At 44.9% G+C, this 20,444-nt stretch overlaps 1 protein-coding gene across 1 annotated transcript in view; it reads right to left on the bottom strand.

Moving 5' to 3' along the window:
* Positions 1–18,472: 18,472 nt before the first annotated feature.
* Positions 18,473–20,444, bottom strand: part of LOC126100990 (synaptotagmin-5-like) — a 313,202-nt gene continuing 311,230 nt past the window's right edge. The window contains exon 9 of the mRNA XM_049911657.1: positions 18,473–19,065. Coding sequence (XP_049767614.1) covers positions 18,713–19,065 — 353 coding nt within the window. The 3' untranslated portion in view covers positions 18,473–18,712. The remainder of the gene's footprint in view (positions 19,066–20,444) is intronic.

Consider the following 20,444-nt stretch of genomic DNA (forward strand, 5'->3'; position numbering starts at 1 on the left):
GGAAAACATTTTTTTTCTAGAAATCGATGTTTTCGAGATATTCAAAAAACAAAAAAATCGACCTTTTAACAAGCCCCCTGCCCCAACCCCACTAGTCAGGGTTTTTAGTACACTGAAGAGCCAATGAAGCTGGTACATCTGCCTAGTATCGCTTAGGGCTCCGCGAGCTCACAGAAGTACCGCAACACGACGCGGCATGACTAATGTCTGAAGTAGTGCTCGAGGGAATTGACACCATGAATCCTGCAGCACTGTCCATAAACCTGTAAGATTACGAGAGGGTGGAGATCTCTTCTGAACAGAACGTTGCAAGGGACCCCAGATATGCTCAATAATGTTCATTCCTGGGGAGTTTGGTGGCCAGCGAAAGTGTTTAAACTCAGAAGAGTCTTCCTGGAGCTACTCTGTAGCAATTCTGGACGTGTAGGGTGTCGCGTTGTCCTGGTGGAATTGCCCAACTCCGTCGGAATGCACAATGGACATGAATGGATGTAGGTGATCACAGAGCATGCTTACGTGCGTGTTACCTGTCAGTGTCGTATCTAGACGTACCAGGGGTCCCATATCACTCCAACTGCATATGCCCTACACCATTACAGAGCCTCCACCAGCTTGAGCAGCTCCCTGCTGACATGCAGCGTCCATGGATTCATGAGGGTGTCTCCATATTGATACAAATCCATCTGCTCGACACAATTTGAAACGAGATTCGTCCGACAAGGCAACATGTTTCCAGTCATCAACAATCCAACGTCGGTGTTGACGGGGCCAGGCGAGGCACAAAGCTTTGCGTCGTGCGGTCATCAAGGGTACGCGAGTGGGCCTTCAGCTCTGAAAGTCCATATCTGCGATGTTTCGTTGAATGACTCGCACGCTGACACTTGTTGATGTCCTAGCACTGAAATCTGCAACAATTTGCGAAACGGCTGCACTTCTGTCACGTTGAACGATTCTCTTCAGTCGTCGTTGGTCCCGTTCTTGCAGGATCTTTTTCCGGCCACAGCGATGTCGGAGATTTGATGTTTTACCGGATTCCTGATATACACGGCACACTCGTGAAATGGTCGTACGGTATAATACTTACTTCATCGCTACCTCGGAGATGATGTGTCCCATCGCTCGTGCGCCGACTGCAACATCACGTTCAAACACACTTAAACCTTGACAATCTGCCATTGTAGTAGCAGTAACCGATTCAACAACTGCGCCGGACACTTTTTGTCTTACATAGGCGTTGCCGATCGCACCGGCGTCTTCTGCCTGTTTACATATCTCTGTATTTGAATATCCATGGCAATACCACTTTCATTGGCGCTTTAGTGTGTACTTCATAACACTTCCTTCTGCAACTGTACAGAAATTTGCGACTGCAATAATTTTTTCCGTTAATTTTCCTTCGTTGCCTGGACTACGTGTGACAATATGGCTGCCCATCTGTAATCCGTTTGCCTGGTTTCTAGAAGTTATTGCATAGTTTTATTTATTTTCGCTATCCGAATGTGGAAAAACAACTTGGTTGGAATTTATTGTTATTCAGAGAGCAAGAACCACTCTAAAAACGGCGATGAAGCCAGACATGCTGCTAGTACTAAGAAGGAATACAAATATACAGTCAGTACACTGACACTTTCATATTTTGCTGTGATTGAAGCTTGTACTGTAAACGGAGAAATTCGTATGAAGTTCGTAGCAAACGTCACGGTATACTGGGCTCCATATACTGGTGATTTTGAGTTATTTATGAAACAACTATAGCCATTTGGTAGGTTCGTATCGATGCGTTTGGTAGACTGGCAGCAGTGCTTTGATTCTTGAGTTTCTTCGGTATGCCGCGAGACGACTGATTCCGCGCACCCTGGCAGAAGAACAGCCGCAAGAGATAAGAGGAGACGGTGTATTGAGAGCTAACATTGGTAGCAGTTTGTTAGCGGTCATGAATACATGAACATTGCCCAGGACAATGGCAAATGTTCGCTTGCAAGGGTGACAAAATTCAAAATGTTTCAAATAGCTCTAAACACTATGGGACTTAACATCTGAGGTCATCAGTCCCCTAAACTACTAAAACCTGACTAACCTAAGGACAACACACACACCCATGCCCGAGGCAGGATTCGAACCGCCGACCGTAGGAACAGCGCGGTTCCTGACTGAAGCGCCTAGAACCTCTCGGCCAAAGCGGCCGGCAAGAGTGGCAAGTCTTGCTGTTTGGAGACAGGTCTGTGGTGGGTAACCGTATATGAATTCGTCGGTCCCGTAAAGGCATTTACCTTGCTATTTTGCAGCATCACCATGGGAAAGGCTGCTTCTAATTCCACCGCGAAAGTACTGCATTGAGGGCAGTTGGTGCGAGACCATTGTGGTGGTTATCATCACACAATGGAAGTTAAGAGTAAGTTCCCCTCTGCTGTATTACATATTGGCGAGAAACAAAGTGAATGAACTTATTTTTGGTGTGATTCAATTCTGACAGTGCCGAAAGGACAGCAGCTGTCCAGCATTGAAGTGTTCCTTTTGTTTCGTATCTACAAAGGGAGTGCCAATGGTAGTAGGGGGACAACCTATGTGCCAGCGTACATTGTATTATTGCCAAATTTATTCAAGATGGCGGCGACGACGTCATCCAAGATGGTGGCATGTAGACTTGGCAACATCGCATGATGTCATCCAAGATGGCGGATTTTGGCGGGAAAATATCCCAATTGTGCTACGTCCACAAACCTAAGCCTCCAGAAGAAAAAATGGCAGGAAGTTTGAATTCCAACAGGATAATGCATGCAAAGACCTACTTGTCTTCATTATTATTGATTATCATTTATTAACAATCTTTATCATTTATTATCATTATTTTTATTATTTATTATTATTGACCTGCCTCCACTAGAAAATTCCCTCCAAATTCAAATTCCAACACGATAATGGCTGCAAAACCTTACATTTGTTTATTATTATTCATTACCATTTATTAAAATTCATTATCATTCATTGTCATTTATTATCATTCATTATCATTTTTTATCATTCATTGTTGTTGTTGTTGTGGTCTTCAGTCCTGAGACTGGTTTGATGCAGCTCTCCATGCTACTCTATCCTGCGCAAGCTTCTTCATCTCCCAGTACCTACTGCAACCTACATCCTTCTGAGTCTGCTTAGTGTATTCATCTCTTGGTCTCCTCCTACGATTTTTACCCTCCACGCTGCCCTCCAATACTAAATTGGTGATCCCTTGATGCCTCAGAACATGTCCTACCAACCGATCCCTTCTTCTGGTCAAGTTGTGACACAAACTTATCTTCTCCCCAATCCTATTCAATACTTCCTCATTAGTTATGTAATCTACCCATCTAATCTTCAGCAGTCTTCTGTAGCACCACATTTCGAAAGCTTCTATTGCCTTCTTGTCCAAACTATTTACCGTCCATGTTTCACTTCCATACATGGCTACACTCCATACAAATACTTTCAGAAATGACTTCCTGACACTTAAATCTATACTCGATGTTAACAAATTTCTCTTCTTCAGAAACGCTTTCCTTGCCATTGCCAGTCTACATTTTATATCCTCTCTACTTCGACCATCGTCAGTTATTTTGCTCCCCAAATAGCAAAACTCATCATTTATTATTATTAGTATTATTATTATTATTTATTATTATTATTATTATCGGCCTACCTCCACTAGAAAATTTCGCACAAATTGAAATTCCAGCACGATAATGTCTCGAAAACTGTACTTCTATTTATTATTATCATTTATTATTTATTCAAGATGGTCGATTTTCTCGGTGAGAAAGCCATTTTCCTTACATCCATAAAAAAATCTATCACAAGTTCATATCCAAACATCATAAGCGATCACATGCACGAATTTCTCCGTGACTTATCTTTTTTCACTGGTAGCCTATCATAATCACGTCAAATAATAAACTGCACTTATAGTAACGTCCTTTGATTTTGCAGGGGGGAAGGGACTGAAGACCTTATTTCAAGCAGTACAGTCATCACTTGTTCTCCAACACAGTCAGCACACACATCTTTGATATCGCAGTGCAGTCGCCACGACGTCCGTGCTCCAACTGAATTAGTTCAAATCCTCGCCACCCCCTGGCCACCGCGCGTAGACACTGCCTACGCCTGTCACATGAGGCGGCCGCCCACTAGCGCAGGGTGCGAGCACAGCGATCGCTCCCACGTCGTAAACATGTTTTCGCTGGACACGCTGGAACTTGATTGACGTCACAGCAGCCCCCATAAACATGTTTTCGCTGGACACGCTGGAACTTGATTGACGTCACAGCAGCCCCTTGTCCGCTCACCATGTGTATTCGTAGCCTCCGCATGTTTCCCGCCAAAATTGGCTGCCTCGGAGCTGAATCACACAACGGTCGATCGTTCACTGCCACACTTTTGGCGCCAAAGTTTTTTTCCTGGGCACGTTCAAGCATGTCGATGCCGACCGCTCACTGTCCACCACGTGTCCCTGTGCGAGCGAGAACGCAGTGCTACACTTTTGGCGGCAAAGTTTGCTCGACAGTGGAATCCGCCATGACTATATAAGAGCACGTTTGGACTGCACTAGAACGCCTGCTAATTGACTCACTCTCACACGCGTGTACTAACTGTACAATCGCTGCGCCGCTGCCTTGCTTACGTCACACGCCCTCCATACACGCGACGGACATAGCCTTCTGGAAATACCTGGAAAATGACTCTTTATTTAAGACGTTACGGTCATGCAGGTGTGTCCCAACTGACTTCTCCATGCTCACACAGCGAAACTCCAGAGCGCAGCTGACATACGCACGGCCAGCTGAGCCCGCTCCATTGGCAGTTCCCTGGCCGGTGCCTCAGGATCCCGCCACAAATGGTCAGCTGCGCTCGCCACAGAGTCCGACTACGTAAACATCTTTCCGCGCCCGCGAGCACTTAACGCTGAACGGGATGGAACCTGTCGACCGCATGCCGGACAAAGGATACGTTTGACGCCAGAGTTTGACCGACAGTGGAATCCACCATGGCCGTATAACAGCGCGTTTGATCGTCACGAGGACGCTCGCTAATTCACTCTCATCACCCTGCTATATTAAATAATTGAATTTACAATTTCATATATGTATTCAAACGTGTTCAACTCCCTAATTTCAACTACTTATCGAGGACCAGACCGCCACCTCCTCCTCCTAGGAACCAGTGCCAAGTTTGAAATTCGCCAGTAAACAAAGCTCACTTGCGCTTCCGCCACCAACCTAAGAAAATTGTTTCTAACTAAGCCACCAGCACTCAACCTCTTCCTACACGTTTCTGGTAAACGGACTCACCCTGCAAAAGGTCCATGGCTGGAGGAACGAATTTACTTTATTTAGGAATGGACTATATGTATCACACCGACATGTCCCAAATCATACAGACCTGCAAAACACTCCTACATAACTCATTTATAATGTTCTAGACACACGCTTGCTAATTGTAAACAGTTAAAAATAACTCATAGCACAGCCTACAGACATGCGAACCACTCGAAAATAATGCAAAACATTTACCTCCAAATAGCCAAACAACTGCTAATTTTCGGAAATAATTTCAATGCATAGGCTGATGGAAGGAGGAACTAGTGTAGTTTCATTTGCGACATATCTTTTTGAAACTTTTACTTCTCATAGGTTTCGATATGTAATGCTGACATAAGGCAGTTTCTGAACTCCAGTAGTGTACTACACTTGGCAACACAACCACACCCATCAAGATATTCATTCCAATCCAGACCTGTAACTCCTCTACAGATAAATTTGTCAAGTTATTTGTCTACTCACTCACATTCTGACCAGAGTGCCGTTGCGCAAAAACAGCTCAGACTGCGCTGTGCTGCTCGGGGAAGTAAGGACAGGCTGCACTCTATTTATTTGGAGCCCTTTTATTTAGTCATGGAGTATATTTGTCACAAAACACCCGCACTGATCGGACTGTGGTCATCTGACACAGGCCACAAACACGTAAACAACTCCTAATTTCACCACACAATAGCAAACAGTTCTTAAATAATGCAGTACACAATATCAGCAGACGAGCTCTGTACTCTTAAACTCTCCAAATAAAGCACCACACAGTGCACAGACATGCTCGCAAAATAGTGCAACAGACGCGCCCAAACACCACCAGCTGCCAAACCGACCAAAAGTCTCTGCTCGGCCTCCCCCAAACATGACCTCAACACAATCGCATTCGCACCTATCACCGGAGAAATTGATATCGCCTATGCACCTTAGATTAGGCTCCAAGGCAGGCCGTGCGGGCGTGCGGTCGGCGGGGAAGGGGGTTCCAGAGTCTCCAGCCAAGTTCAGCTTCCGAGCGCTCGTGACAGCCGACACAAGTGAAAGGTGCATTGTTCTTCTCATGTATTCCGCCGGCGTCTCAGGTCTGGACCTGCCTTCACGTCTATTGTCAGAATAGCTCATAGCTCGTTGACACACTCGATTAACGCGGCCGGGAAAACATTTACTACTCACATGCAACCGAGATGGTGACGGAAAACCAATCACTCTGATCTGCGCTGCAGGTGTGTGTAATAATTGAGAACACTCTATTTATTTTTTTCGAACAACTTATTTAACCATACAGTATATTTATCACACTATCACAAAACACCAATTCCTGATGTGCCCTGGGCCATGTTGCACAGGCCACAGACACGCACCCAATCATAATTTCAGTACACACTATAGCAAACTGCTACTAAATAATATATCACACAGATGTGTAAATACGCTCAGTACTCGTAAACTATCCTAATAACGCATAGCAGAGCCTGCAGATCCGCTCGCAAAATAACTCAGCAGATGTGCGCAGGTACCCCCACTCTGCACCCTGCCCACAGGATCGTGAAGTCACCCTTCCGTCTGATTTCAGACCTTGCACAGCCCCTGCTCGGCTTCCGCAAGCGTTAGTTGGCGCGGTCAACGCGCTCGTCAGCGGTCAAAGCACACACATACGTCCGTCCAGGATTGCGATCCCGAGCCGCGACCACCGAACGCGGGTGAAAGTCAACTTTATATCAACGTAGCATAATTCCTAAGCACAGCCTCCATACGCTAGACACATCATAGCAGCACATGTCTTTACCTCCTATGACACTGTAGCACACTGCGCATTGCTCCTCACACGACATTACGCGGCCCTTAAACTAAACATAACTACACATCCCTGCTCTCGCCTCGTCGCGTGAACAGCCATCTAAAAACGTTCTCAATATTATTCTTACTTTACAACATTTTTTTTAAAAAAATAAGATCTAATTTACACCTCCCACCGCACCTAACCTCACACCCGCCCCACCATCAACATACAAACCATGCGCATCAATCAATTTACCATTCTCATCCCCTCTTTTCGAATTACAAACGTAGCCTCTATCTAAACAACAATCAACTCATCTTTCTTGCACTTTCAACAGTAAAATTAATTTTACACACACCCAGAAATACCAAACGCAATTAAAGAGTCAAACTTTTATACAGAGCATCAAGCACATACGACACTCACACCAATATTCAAAGCCTGGACCATATTTACCACCTCCACCTTCAATTAAATATTATTACCATTGCCGCAAAATTCTGCCAGCGCTCGATTTGTACCTATTTTTCCGCTCTTAACTGCTGTCACTAGCGGTCGAATATCACTATCTATAGATTGCATAAATTTCCACATTAAAAAAAAATCTCGCCCCGCCGTTTAGAGACTCCTATATCCGAACACATAGCATCATTCAACTATTCTCACTTGCTCTTATCTAATAACTCATCCATCAGGTCTGGGGGCAAGGTCATCCCTTTCTTTCTTTCTTTCAGCAGCAGACAGCTATTTTTTTTTACAGTGGTAGCTAAACTGCGCCATCAACTTAACATCACCATTCGCGAAACATATCTTCAAATACGTAAACACACTTACTCAATTACACAGTGGTCCCGCTGAGGACATGACCTTCAATATTACAGTTCTTAATCCAATAACCACCGAAACAAGTACTAAATGCTCAAACTAATCCCATAGCGCCTTAAAAAGCGAGTGTCCGAGCGCCGCCGGCGGCATGTCAAAGCCACTTAGCTGTCCATCTAAACAGCCGTCCACTCACTCCCAGGACCAGAATGCTGAAGTGTGCTCTCCCCATACCTGCTCTCCAGCTATTGTCTAACGACATACAGTGCACAAATGGATTCCTGAATAGCGCAGATCTCTATCTCCCCCTTGCATCCCCAACAGGACATGTAGCCAGTGTCTCCCCCAGTCAGCAAACCCGACGTCATTCACCCTTTGCTTACAATTTCCACTCGCATATATAAAACCATATTCACTCCCGCCAAAACTCACTTAATAATAGAAAAGCATTCTCCCTTTCTAAGCATAGATGAGTATGCATTTATCTTCACCCATCAGATCTCTGCAATTTAAGTCGGAGAGAGAGATATCTATTACCTTCTGCAACCTGTCTATAAACAGAACGATCTCAGTAACTACAACAGGACCTTGTTTTGACCATTCGCCAGAAATGCGCGCAATGTTGTACGCCTCAAACTAGGTACAAGTACAACAGATCCTGAACAGCCTATCAGCTTTTATCCTCTATCATAGAACAGTGAAAAAGTCATGAAGGCACCAATGCGATCCACCTCCATCGCGGACAAACGGAATTCACAATACCCCTCCCCTCCCCCCCCCCCCCCCCCGAATAACTCAGAGTGCAACCATCCAAGAATTCCTAACAGCTCGCCAAATCCAACACCTCAAACTACAGATGCCTATATGAACAAGATCATATTAAATATACACACATGCTGCAGAGACCCCTTTAAAGTTTGATCACCCATACTCTAAGCGAATGAGAAGCTGCCTCTGGCCCTTGTTCAAACAGTGTTTTGTAACACGCTTTTGCACACTGCCGAGCATTTCGTCTTTCTGCCGCGATTTCGAGGTCATTGTCTGATTCTAAGCAGACATTAACACGGACTAATGCACGGCCTCTCACAGGAAACTATACCTTGCACCTTATAAATCATATTCTTACAGTCGATAGCATAACATTGAATGATTTTAAATAAAGGACAGCCACAACACAAGGAAAATAGAAGAGCCTGCTGGCGCTGTAGCGACTTCCCTCGAAAGTGATTGACCGCCTCTGTATTTAAACTCATATGTCGCAGTGACCGAATAATTTATAACTCTGCATTCCATTTCTAGTGATTGGTCATTTTTGCACACAAGTACAGGATCACTGTTTTCGGTGCTAGCAATCCTGGAAGTTGCGGTCCATCAACCAAAATTTCTCCCCCAACTCAAGTAAGCATTGTCAGTCAATCATTATGTCGTTTCCAATGCACAGATGCAATGGATAAGACACCACCGATCTACTGTAATATAATCCATCACAGCTGATATCGCGAAAAATTTTACAGTAAGTCCAACACTGGCCAATCATGTGACAGCTTGTTTTCTTAATTTCAGTATCAAAGCTAAATCATACATCCTCTACTTTGCAAGTATCATTGCGAACATTCATAGATGACTGCTCACACTTAATTGTCGAACACATAAAGACGACCAAATTATACGAGACAACGCTATACATATTTCTAAGACCTCGCGCGTAGTACTCGATCAATCTCTCTGCATATGGCGGTCACAGAGCTATCTAGTCCTCTTACATTAAAAGACCATCCTCACCTCGGCATTGACCTACCTACCCCGCAACATCGCTATCCAATTATTCCTCAACCGAGCAGACGAATAAAGCTACACTCCACCTTTCTTGACTGAATAGAGCTTTCCTAGTCCTAACCCATCCAAGTGCACCACGTTTCTCGAAATGTAACCAAGGCTTGGAGCTTAGCACACCATATCAATCTATAGTAACAGATCTCAAAGTGCCTTACTTTAATAGCATACAGTTAAGAAGAACAAGAACGGAGCGATATTTATACACAAAGTAGTTCAATAGATTTTTAAGCAAATCATCCAATCTATCATGTGTAAAGTATTGTTCTAGAGTCCATGATCGGTGCATCAAAGGTTCCGGTAGGAGAGAGAGAGAGAGAGAACATACACACACACTCCTAAGACTAGAACGTTCAGCACTTAAAAACGGGCAATAACTTTAGATCGCTTACTTTTCCGTCCTGTCAGACATACATCCTTCTCCCCTGTCACCCTACGCTGAGCTATCTCTATCCCAATCCTAAAACTTTTCCTTTCTATGATACGAGCCCAATACAGTCCTGCGGACACGTCTAGTGCCCAATGATCACACCAGATCACGAGTGAGAAATAATACTATTACTCCATCAGGTCTCTATAAAAAATGATAGTTATTAGCAGCCGGTACATCCTACAAGCAAACAGATACGTATAACAGCAGCGTTCAACGTGTGAAAATTACAAGTCATCCTGTCACCTACTCTGTAAACACCCGTCTGTCGGGTAAGTGTGTACACAATGATTACAGCCCCTCACAAATAAACACAGCTAACTTAGTTACGACGCTGAAGTGTAGATTTTACACCAAGCATGCAACTGGGTGGGGATCGTGTAAATTAAAGTGCGTTTAGAGGAATGTGTCAACTTTCATCACACATGAGATGGAAGTCCTCTGATGACCAACGGGTTCACCGTTAACGATCGCAAGTAGACAGCGCTTTAAACCACATACCGAACACGTAGCCGCATACGACTAGAACGCTGGCTATATCACGTGACTAAAGCATCCAAATAGAATACTGGGAAAAAAAATCTACCTTCGCCAACTTGTCGTTCTCTAGAATAAATGAATCAACGTTTGAATCGTACCTAGTTGCAGCTCTGTCTCAATCGATCATCCCGTGCACCCTCAGTTATCATTTAACACAGATGTAAGTTTAGACGCGAATGATTCTCTGTCCTCCTGAAAAGCATCAAATACAGTATTCAACTCGCGTGTATCACTGCTACCTCAGTATATATACACTATAATACGAACTCAACGAGAAAAAATTGACTGCCTTCCTTATTCGGCTCGCTTCGACGTCATCGTTTTCCTGCATTCCTCTTGTTGCCGCATACTTGACTCCATGTACAAATTCCCCCCTGCGAACAAGAAGATAAGCAAGTACGTTCTCATTTTCACCGCATTTCGGTGTATATTAGGTTAGTTTATATCTATGCACTAATCAGTTTTCGCATTTCTTTCGATTTTCTGTCAGATCCACACATGCGACCGCGACATAAATTATCGTTCTGTGTTCTAAAATTGTCTCTAAATGTAACCAAGGCGTATCCAGTCACCTCCACATTCGGAGAGCACTTACTTTGTTTTCTGTATCTCTATGTACATGCATGTTTACGAGTACTAAGCGTATCTACACATCTGTGTGATGTATTATTTAGTAGCAGTTTGCTGTAGTGTGTACTGAAATTATGATTGGGTGCGTATCTGTGGGCTGTGCAACATGGACCAGGGCACATCTGGGATTGACGTTTTGTGATCGTGTGATAGATATACTGTATGGTTAAATAAGTGGTTCGAAAAAAATAAGTAGAGTGTTCTCAATGATTACACGCGCCTGCAGCGCAGATCAGAGTGATTGGTTTTCCGTCACCATCTCGGTTGCATGCGAGTAGTAAATGTTTTCCCGGCCGCGTTCATCAAGTGTGTCAATGAGCTATGAGCTATTCTGACAATAGACGTGAAGGCAGGTCCAGACCTGAGACACCGGCGGAATACATGAGAAGAACAATGCACCTTTCACATGTGTCGTCTGTCACGAGCGCTCGGAAGCTGAACTTGGCTGGAGACTCTGGAACCCCCTTCCCCGCCGACCGCACGCGCGCACGGCCTGCCTTGGAGCCTAATCTAAGGTGCATAGGCGATATCAATTTCTCCGGTGATAGGTGCGAATGCGACTGTGTTGAGGTCATGTTTGGGGGAGGCCGAGCAGAGACTTTTGGTCGGTTTGGCAGCTGGTGGTGTTTGGGCGCATCTGTTGCACTATTTTGCGAGCATGTCTGTGCACTGTGTGGAGCTTTATTTGGAGAGTTTAAGAGTACAGAGCTCGTCTGCTGATATTGTGCACTGCATTATTTAAGAACTGTTTGCTATTGTGTGGTGAAATTAGAAGTTGTTTACGTGTTTGTGGCCTGTGTCAGATGACCACAGTCGGATCAGTGCGGGTGTTTTGTGACAAATATACTCCATGACTAACTAAAAGGGCTCCAAATAAATAGAGTGCAGCCTGTCCTTACTTCCCCGAGCAGCACAACGCAGTCTGAGCTGTTTTTGCGCAACGGCACTCTGGTCAGAATGTGAGTGAGTAGACAAATAACTGGACAAATTTATCTGTAGAGGAGTTACAGGTCTGGATTGGAATGAATATCTTGATGGGTGTAGTTGTGTTGCCAAGTGTAGTACACTACTGGAGTTCAGAAACTGCCTTATGTCAGCATTACATATCGAAACCTATGAGAAGTAAAAGTTTCAAAAAGATATGTCGCAAACGAAACTACACTAGTTCCTCCTTCCATCAGCCTGTGCATTGAAATTATTTCCGAAAATTAGCAGTTGTTTGGCTATTTGGAGGTAAATGTTTTGCATTATTTTCGAGTGGTTCGCATGTCTGTAGGCTGTGCTATGAGTTATTTTTAACTGTTTACAATTAGCAAGCGTGTGTCTAGAACATTATAAATGAGTTATGTAGGAGTGTTTTGCAGGTCTGTATGATTTGGGACATGTCGGTGTGATACATATAGTCCATTCCTAAATAAAGAAAATTCGTTCCTCCAACCATGGACCTTGTGCAGGGTGAGTCCGTTTACCAGAAACGTGTAGGAAGAGGTTGAGTGCTGGTAGCTTAGATTGAAACAATTTTCTTAGGTTGGTGGCGGAAGCGCAAGTGAGCTTTGTTTACTGGCGGATTTCAAACTTGGCACTGGTTCCTAGGAGGAGAAGGTGGCGGTATGGTCCTCGATAAGTAGTTGAAATTAGGGAGTTGAACACGTTTGAATACATATATGAAATTGTAAATTCAATTATTTAATATAGCGGGGTGGTGAGAGTGAATTAGCGAGCGTCCTCGTGACGAGCAAACGCGCTGTTATACGGCCATGGTGGATTCCACTGTCGGTCAAACTCTGGCGTCAAACGTATCCTTTGTCCGGCATGCGGTCGACAGGTTCCATCCTGTCCAGCGTTAAGTGCTCGCGGGCGCGGAAAGATGTTTACGTAGTCGGACTCTGTGGCGAGCGCAGCTGACCATTTGTGGCGGGATCCTGAGGCACCGCTCGCCGCCTACCTGGCACGCTGGCCATGGGGCTGTGCGGGCACCGCTGGTCGTTTGACGTCAACCGGCCAGGGAACTGCCAATGGAGCGGGCTCAGCCGGCCGTGCGTATGTCAGCTGCGCTCTGGAGTTTCGCTGTGTGAGCATGGAGAAGTCAATTGGGACACACCTGAATGACCGTAATGTCTGAAATAAAGAGTCATTTTCCAGGTATTTACAGAAGGCTATGTCCGTCGCATGTATAGAGGGTATGTGACATAAGCGGGGGAGTGGCGCAGCGATCGTATAGTTATTACGAGCGCGCGAGAGCGAGTCAATTAGCAGGCGTTCTAGTGCGGTCCAAACGTGCTGTTATATAGTCATGGCAGATTCCACTATCGAGCAAACTTTGCCGCCAAAAGTGTGGCAGCGAACGGTTGACCGTTGTGTGATTTAGCTCCGAGGCAGCCAATTTTGGCAGGAAACGTGCGGAGGCGACGAATACACGTGGTGAGCGGACAAGGGGCTGCTGTGACGTCAAACTCGACAAGTTCCAGCGTGTCCAGCGAAAACATGTTTACGACTTGGGAGCGATCGCCGGGCTCGTCCCCCGCGCTAGTGGGCGGCCGCCTCACGTGACAGGCGTAGGCAGTGTCTCTGCGCACTGGCCAGGGGGTGGCAAGGATTTGAACTAAGTCAGTTGGAGCACGGACGTCGTGGCGACTGCACTGCGATATCAGAGATGTGTGTGCTGACTGTGTTGGAGAACAAGTGATGACCGTACTGCTTGAAATAAAGTCTTCAGTCCCTTCCCCCCTGCAAAATCAAAGAACGTGACTTCCGTTACTATAAGTGCAGTTTATTATTTGACGCGATTATTATAGGCCACCAGTGGAAAAAGATAAGTCATGGAGAAAGTTCGTGCATGTCATCAATTATGGTGTTGGGATTTGAATTTGTGATAGATTTTTGTTATGGATGTAAGGAAAATGGCTTTCTCGCCGAGAAAATCGGCCACCTTGAATAAATAATAAATGATAATAATAAATAGATTACAGTTTTCGAGACATTATCGTGTTGGAATTTCAATTTGGCGCTATTTTCTAGTGGAGGTAGGCCCATAATAAATAATAATAATAATAATAATAAATTATAATGAACGATAAAAAATTATAATGAATGATAATAAATGACAATAAATGTTAATAAATGATAATGAATAATAATAAACAAAAGTAAGGTTTTGCAGCCATTATCGTGTTGGAATTTGAATTTGGAGGGAATTTTCTAGTGGAGGCAGGTCAATAATAATAAATAATAAAAATAATGATAATAAATAATAATAAATGATAATAAACAATGATAAATGATAATGAATGTTAATAAATGATAATCAATAATAATAAAGACAAGTACGGTCTTTGCATGCATTATCCTGCTGGAATTCGAACTTCCCGCCATTTTTTCTTCTGGACGCTTAGGTTAGTAAACGTAGCATAATTGGGCTATTTTCCCGCCAAAATTCAAAATTCCCGCCATGTTTTTTGAGGTTAGGTTATTGGACGTAGCACAACTGGACTATTCTCCCACCAAAATCCGCCATCTTGGATGACTTCATGCTATGTTGCCAAGTCTACATGCCACCATCTTGGATGAGGTCATCGCCGCCACCTTGAATAAATTTGGCAACAATGCATCGTGCGCTGGCACATAGGTTGTCCTCCTACTAAAGGTAACTTCGGTGCACCCTGGGTGTTTCTAGTGATTATAACTATGGTCTTCCTGGGCGGCATCTTTCATTAGGTTAATCTAGTGCTTGATCATCTCTGCTACGGCTCGGTTGATTTGGTAATATGATACGAGTTTTTAAATGTTAAAAGGAAAAAGGGGCAGTATTGTACCTGTTTTTAAATCATATGTATTTTAAGATGCTGTTGTGTATGTTAACGTTGTCGCTTTTGTGTTTTAGAGCTCTAGAATCTAATTGTATTATACCCATGTAAAATTAGTGGAATGGCTTCTTACTTCCGATGCCGAATGTAAATACCGCCTTCTGAACAAAGCTTTTAGGCCGAGTCCTTGGCGTTCTTTATTGGTAAACCGTGGATTGTGGTTTAAAATGTTTTGCATTACTAGTGTTTTTTAAAATAATTTTTGACATGTGGTCTAATCTGATTTTGGGTGCATTTAAATAATTGCTGGATATTGCTCCTTATTGGCACTTTTGCAATATTTTCAGTTTCTGCATGCTGCATTGCAGTAATTGTATTACTTTAATAAAGGTGCTCCGGTTACCATTGTCTGCTTGATGTATGTTTATTGCACTGAAATAGAACTGTTTCGTTTTTTGAGTCTGGGCTCTGTTACTTACCATTTATGAATCCCTGCATCCTGCAGTTACAGCATGATTAAAGTTATAACTTCGAAACAAAATAATGTACCGTAATACGAAGTGCACATTCTAATTTTAATGTTTCAGACAGACTCATTCTGCAGCCGTGGCTAAGTCCGTTGTCATTTCATATAATCTAACGTTTCACCATACAATTTACAAAAAGAGTTATGGAAACCGGCAGCGCCCTATTTGATAACGTGTCTATAATCAGATCGAGATTGCAAAATCATTGTGTAAATAGTTGCAGTTAAACTACAAAATTGATAGATAATAAAGCAATTGGGGATTTTGTGATGTATTTGAAAAATAGAGACTAGAAATATGACCACAAAACACTTATCTTCAGTGAAATATACAATGTACCCTGTGAAATAGCCTACAATTACCAAAACAGCGTTTCAGAACTAGTTTAATAAATATCAATTCCCTTTTTATACTTTTTTAATACAAGTCAGAATGGACATACGGAAATCAACAGCAACTCCTACTGAACAAGCAGTTCATTTTTCACAGCAGAACTCCACGACACAGTGGTATTCCAAATACTGGTTGAAGTTACTCCGTTAATCGTACGTGTATAGTGTGTGTGATTTGAGGTTTTCGGGCGCTAAACAGCATGGTCATCAGCGCCCAAACGCATAGAAACAGGAACACATGCGGTGAAGGGACGAAGACGGACAGCGAACAAGGAGAATGGCTAAAAGACACAGACCTGACGCAGTTCCAAATCCTCCATACAGAGGCAAAACAAGAGGAGAAGAAACGCACTAAAAAGGAAAGGAAACACAGGGAAAAGAGAACAGAAATCGAAGGGAAACAAGTAGGTAATCGTGACTGGCGGACCTCTTACCTAAAACTTGGGTGAGCTAGTCACCCAGCAGCACATTAAAATCCTCTCCCTAAGATCCGAGGCAACAAATTGGACAGGACACAAAACCGTAAGACCTTAACCACAGTCGTTGCGTTGTCTTACAAAATAGAGGGCAAATCTGGTTGCAAGGAAACCACCGCCCTCTGGTCAGAGAATATAAGACAGTCAAGTAAAATGTGGCCACAAGCACAGCAGATTGGGGGGTCCTCCCGCCGGAGTAAAAAACCATGCGTTAAGGGACTGTGCCCGATGCGGAGGCGAGTGAGGAGAACCTCATCCCGCCTGCATGACTGGTAGGACGTACGCCATGGCCGTGTGATGACTTTGACCAGACGCAGCTTATTTTCACCGACTGCCGACCACTCCTCTTCCCATTGACGCAAAACCCGAAAACGAAAAAGGGAGGTAACAGCATGGAAGGGAACGGCACATTCAACAACGTGAGGGAGGGAACATGCATCTTTGGCGGCCACATCCGCCAGTTCGTTTCCCCTAATACCCACGTGCCCCGGCACCCAGCAGAAAGAAACCTCCTTCCCCTGCCGTTGCAGGTGGAGTAGGGCATCATGGATGTTCTGGACGACCGTATCCACTGGGTACAAGTATTGCATGGTCTGAAAGGCACTCAGGGAGTCAGAACAGATGAGAAACTTGATCTGGGAACACATCTCATCCGCTTCAATGCCCGCAAGATCGCAAACAATTCGGCATCAAAGATGGTAAACGCCGCAGGGAACCGTAACTTGACGACTCGATCAGGGAAAACAATAGCACAACCAAGAGAGTGCCCCTGTTTAGAGCCATCCGTAAATACTGGTACATGGTCGGGATGCTGGTTTAAAATATTGTAAAATAAGGAGGCAAAAACAAACGCAGGAGTGCAGCTCCTCCGGTACTCTGACAAGTCTAAAAGGACGCTGGGCCTCTGGAGCAACCAGGGAGGCAGGCGGGTAAAACCCTGGAGTTGGGGTGCCACACGCTCCACACCAAGGGATTCTAGCAAATGCTTGGCACGAATCCCAAATGGTCTCGTTGTCCTGGGACGACTGGAAAAGACACGTTCCATAAGCGGTCGGGCAACAGTAGGGTATGCAGGAGAGGTAGGACAGGCAAGGAATTGACACACCCGTCACACCATGAGGAGTTTCCGCCGGATGGCGAGCGGCGGTTCCCCTGCCTCAGCACACAGGCTGGGGATGGGACTGGTACGGAAGGCACCAGCGGCCAGAGTGATACCCTCATGGTTTACTGCGTCAAGAATCTTCAGATACGAAGGCCTCGGTGACCCATACACGGTGCATCCATAGTCAAGACGCGACCGGACGAAAGCCCTATAAAACTGCAGCAGACGCGCACGATCTGCTCCCCAGGACCGATGGCTCAGACACTTCAAAATATTCAGTGCCTTCAGGTACCGCACCTTGAGGTCTTTAAGGTGCAGCAACCACGACAACTTGGAATGAAAAGTGAGGCCCAGGAACTTCACAGTGTCGCTAAAAGGAAGAATGGTGTCCCTCAGACGCAATTCAGGGGAGGTAAAAAGACCTCGAGAACGATTAAAATGAACACACACACATTTGTCTGCAGAAAAGGTGAAACCCGTCTTCGCAGTCCATGCCTCTAATCGCTTTATCGTAAGCTGCAACTGCCGACTAGCAGTGACAAGACCGGAGGAAGAACAGAAAACAGCAAAATCATCCACAAACAAGGAGCACTGGGCAGGACTCCGTATAGTGGACGTGATACTGTTAATGGCGACGGCAAAGAGGGTGACACTTAAAACGCTTCCCTGAGGAACACCATTCTGTGTGTAGCGAGGTCGGAGCGAGCGGCAGACTGCAGGCGATATCGCCAGCGATCCGTCACTCAGGCGTGGAGTCGTTAAGAACGGAATCATTAGTTCTCTATATATGAAACAGATAAACTTATCTTTATTGTTCAAACGATTTCAACGAACATACAGAAGTAGGTAACCTATATCTTTTTGATCCAAACGTGAAAAACCTTATGGTCTAAGTTCTGGAGAATGTTATTGTTCCGATCGGGCACATAACGAGGAAGTCTTCGGAGAGTCTGGCGTATAACTGCAACGGGCCCGATCTGTGCTCGTGTCGAGAACGTGCTGGCTACGCAGACGAGCTGGTGTGTTCCAGCGGCGGCGGCTGGCGGCTCACTTGAGGGTGTGCCAGAGCGAGATGACGGTGCGGGGCGAGGCGAGCATGGCCAGCCAGTGGTCGCGGCTCTTCTTGGTGGTGACGGCGCGCCCCAGCGCCAGCTTGCCCAGGCAGCGGTCCTTGGGGCCGTGGCCGGCGCGCGGCTTCTCCTCGCCGCCCGCGCGCCTGTCGGGGCACCGCGTGCACACCAGCACCAGGAACGTCGCCGACTCCAGCTGGCTCGGCGCCACGTCGAACGTCAGCGTCTCGTTGAACTCGGGATTCTCTGAGGCGTGCCGGAAAGTCGTCTTCTTGCGCCGCAGTGAACGCCCCGTGGACATGTTCAGCTGGATGACGCGGACGAAGGGATCTGTGAACCGTACACTTGAGTGTTACTTCAAGCAATTTACTTCAAATGAGAAGAAATAATCTGTCAGTGTATTAACAGCCGTATCGCTAATCTTAAGCCAAATTACGTACAAATTCCTCACACAGTTCTCTCGCAGAAAATGATCAATAGCGTTGTGTTTGAAAACGACTCGAACTGTTCGAACAGTTTACGACACAGTTCGGGAACTCTCGAATTCGGTTCGACCTTCCGATTAGCCCGCAACCTAGTGACCGTGGTTGGCAGTATTTCCACGACTAATCTTAGCGTCTTTAATGCACTATGGATTTTAACGGTAAAAATAACTGTGGAACTCGGACTAAAATATGTTCTAAGATGCAGACCATATGTAACAAGGACAACTAGCAAATAAATAAGAGATTTCAATCTTGACTCTGTCCAATTCTCGAGCTTCGCTCGTCCCGCGGTCTAGTGACGTCTGACGGTACCGTGTGAAAGACTGGCCTTGTAATTTATTCTCGCGATAGCAGTTACAGTTTATCGCGCGAGTCAAATCTCGTGTGCTTGTTCGAAGGGGCTCGAAACTGTATCGAACGCTTCGGCGTATCGCGAAACCTAGAGCCTATTCGAAAGCAAGTATCGTTTGCCCAAACTAAAACGAATAAAATTTACTGATTTACTATAAAACAGCTGGCGATACTGTGGATGATGATGTTGCTATCTTCCAAGTCCTAGGAGGTCAGCCCCCACTACAGTCTGATTTAATTTATTTGCGCCTGACGTTAATCGTCCAGAGTTGCGACTGCTGTGAAAATTGTTACTGTCTAACAGCTGAAGATAGGCTACCACCTCTAGCGTCAAGAAAGCCATTCATCACTTAATTTTATTTGTGCCATTAGTGTAACGTCGGTTTTTAATTCTGTTTCTATTTAATTTATGTAGAATATTAATTACACTTTTCCGTGCCGGCCGCGGTGGTCTAGCGGTTCTAGGCGCTCAGTCCGGAACCGCGCGACTGCTACGGTTGCAGGTTCGAATCCTGCCTCGGGCATGGATGTGTGTGATGTCCTTAGGTTAGTTAGGTTTAAGTAGTTCTAAGTTCTAGGGGACTGATGACCACAGATGTTAAGTCCCATAGTGCTCAGAGCCATTTGAACATTTTTCCGTCCCAAGAGTCAGTACGATACCAAGAGACCTGATTAATTATAAAATAAATGTAGGCAAACCCAGAAGCCATGAATGAAATGGCATCTATAATGCCTTTATGAAAAAATACTCTCAAAATTTCTTATAATTGCAGCTTAGTCCACTGACTGCAAGAGAATGTGAAGTTTATCATCCGTAAGAAGCATATATTACTGTTTCCGACTGCTCTTATGATTGGCACTTCCTTTACGTGG

The sequence above is a fragment of the Schistocerca cancellata genome, chromosome 9 (genome assembly GCF_023864275.1).
Source record: "Schistocerca cancellata isolate TAMUIC-IGC-003103 chromosome 9, iqSchCanc2.1, whole genome shotgun sequence".
Lineage (NCBI taxonomy): Eukaryota > Metazoa > Arthropoda > Insecta > Orthoptera > Acrididae > Schistocerca > Schistocerca cancellata.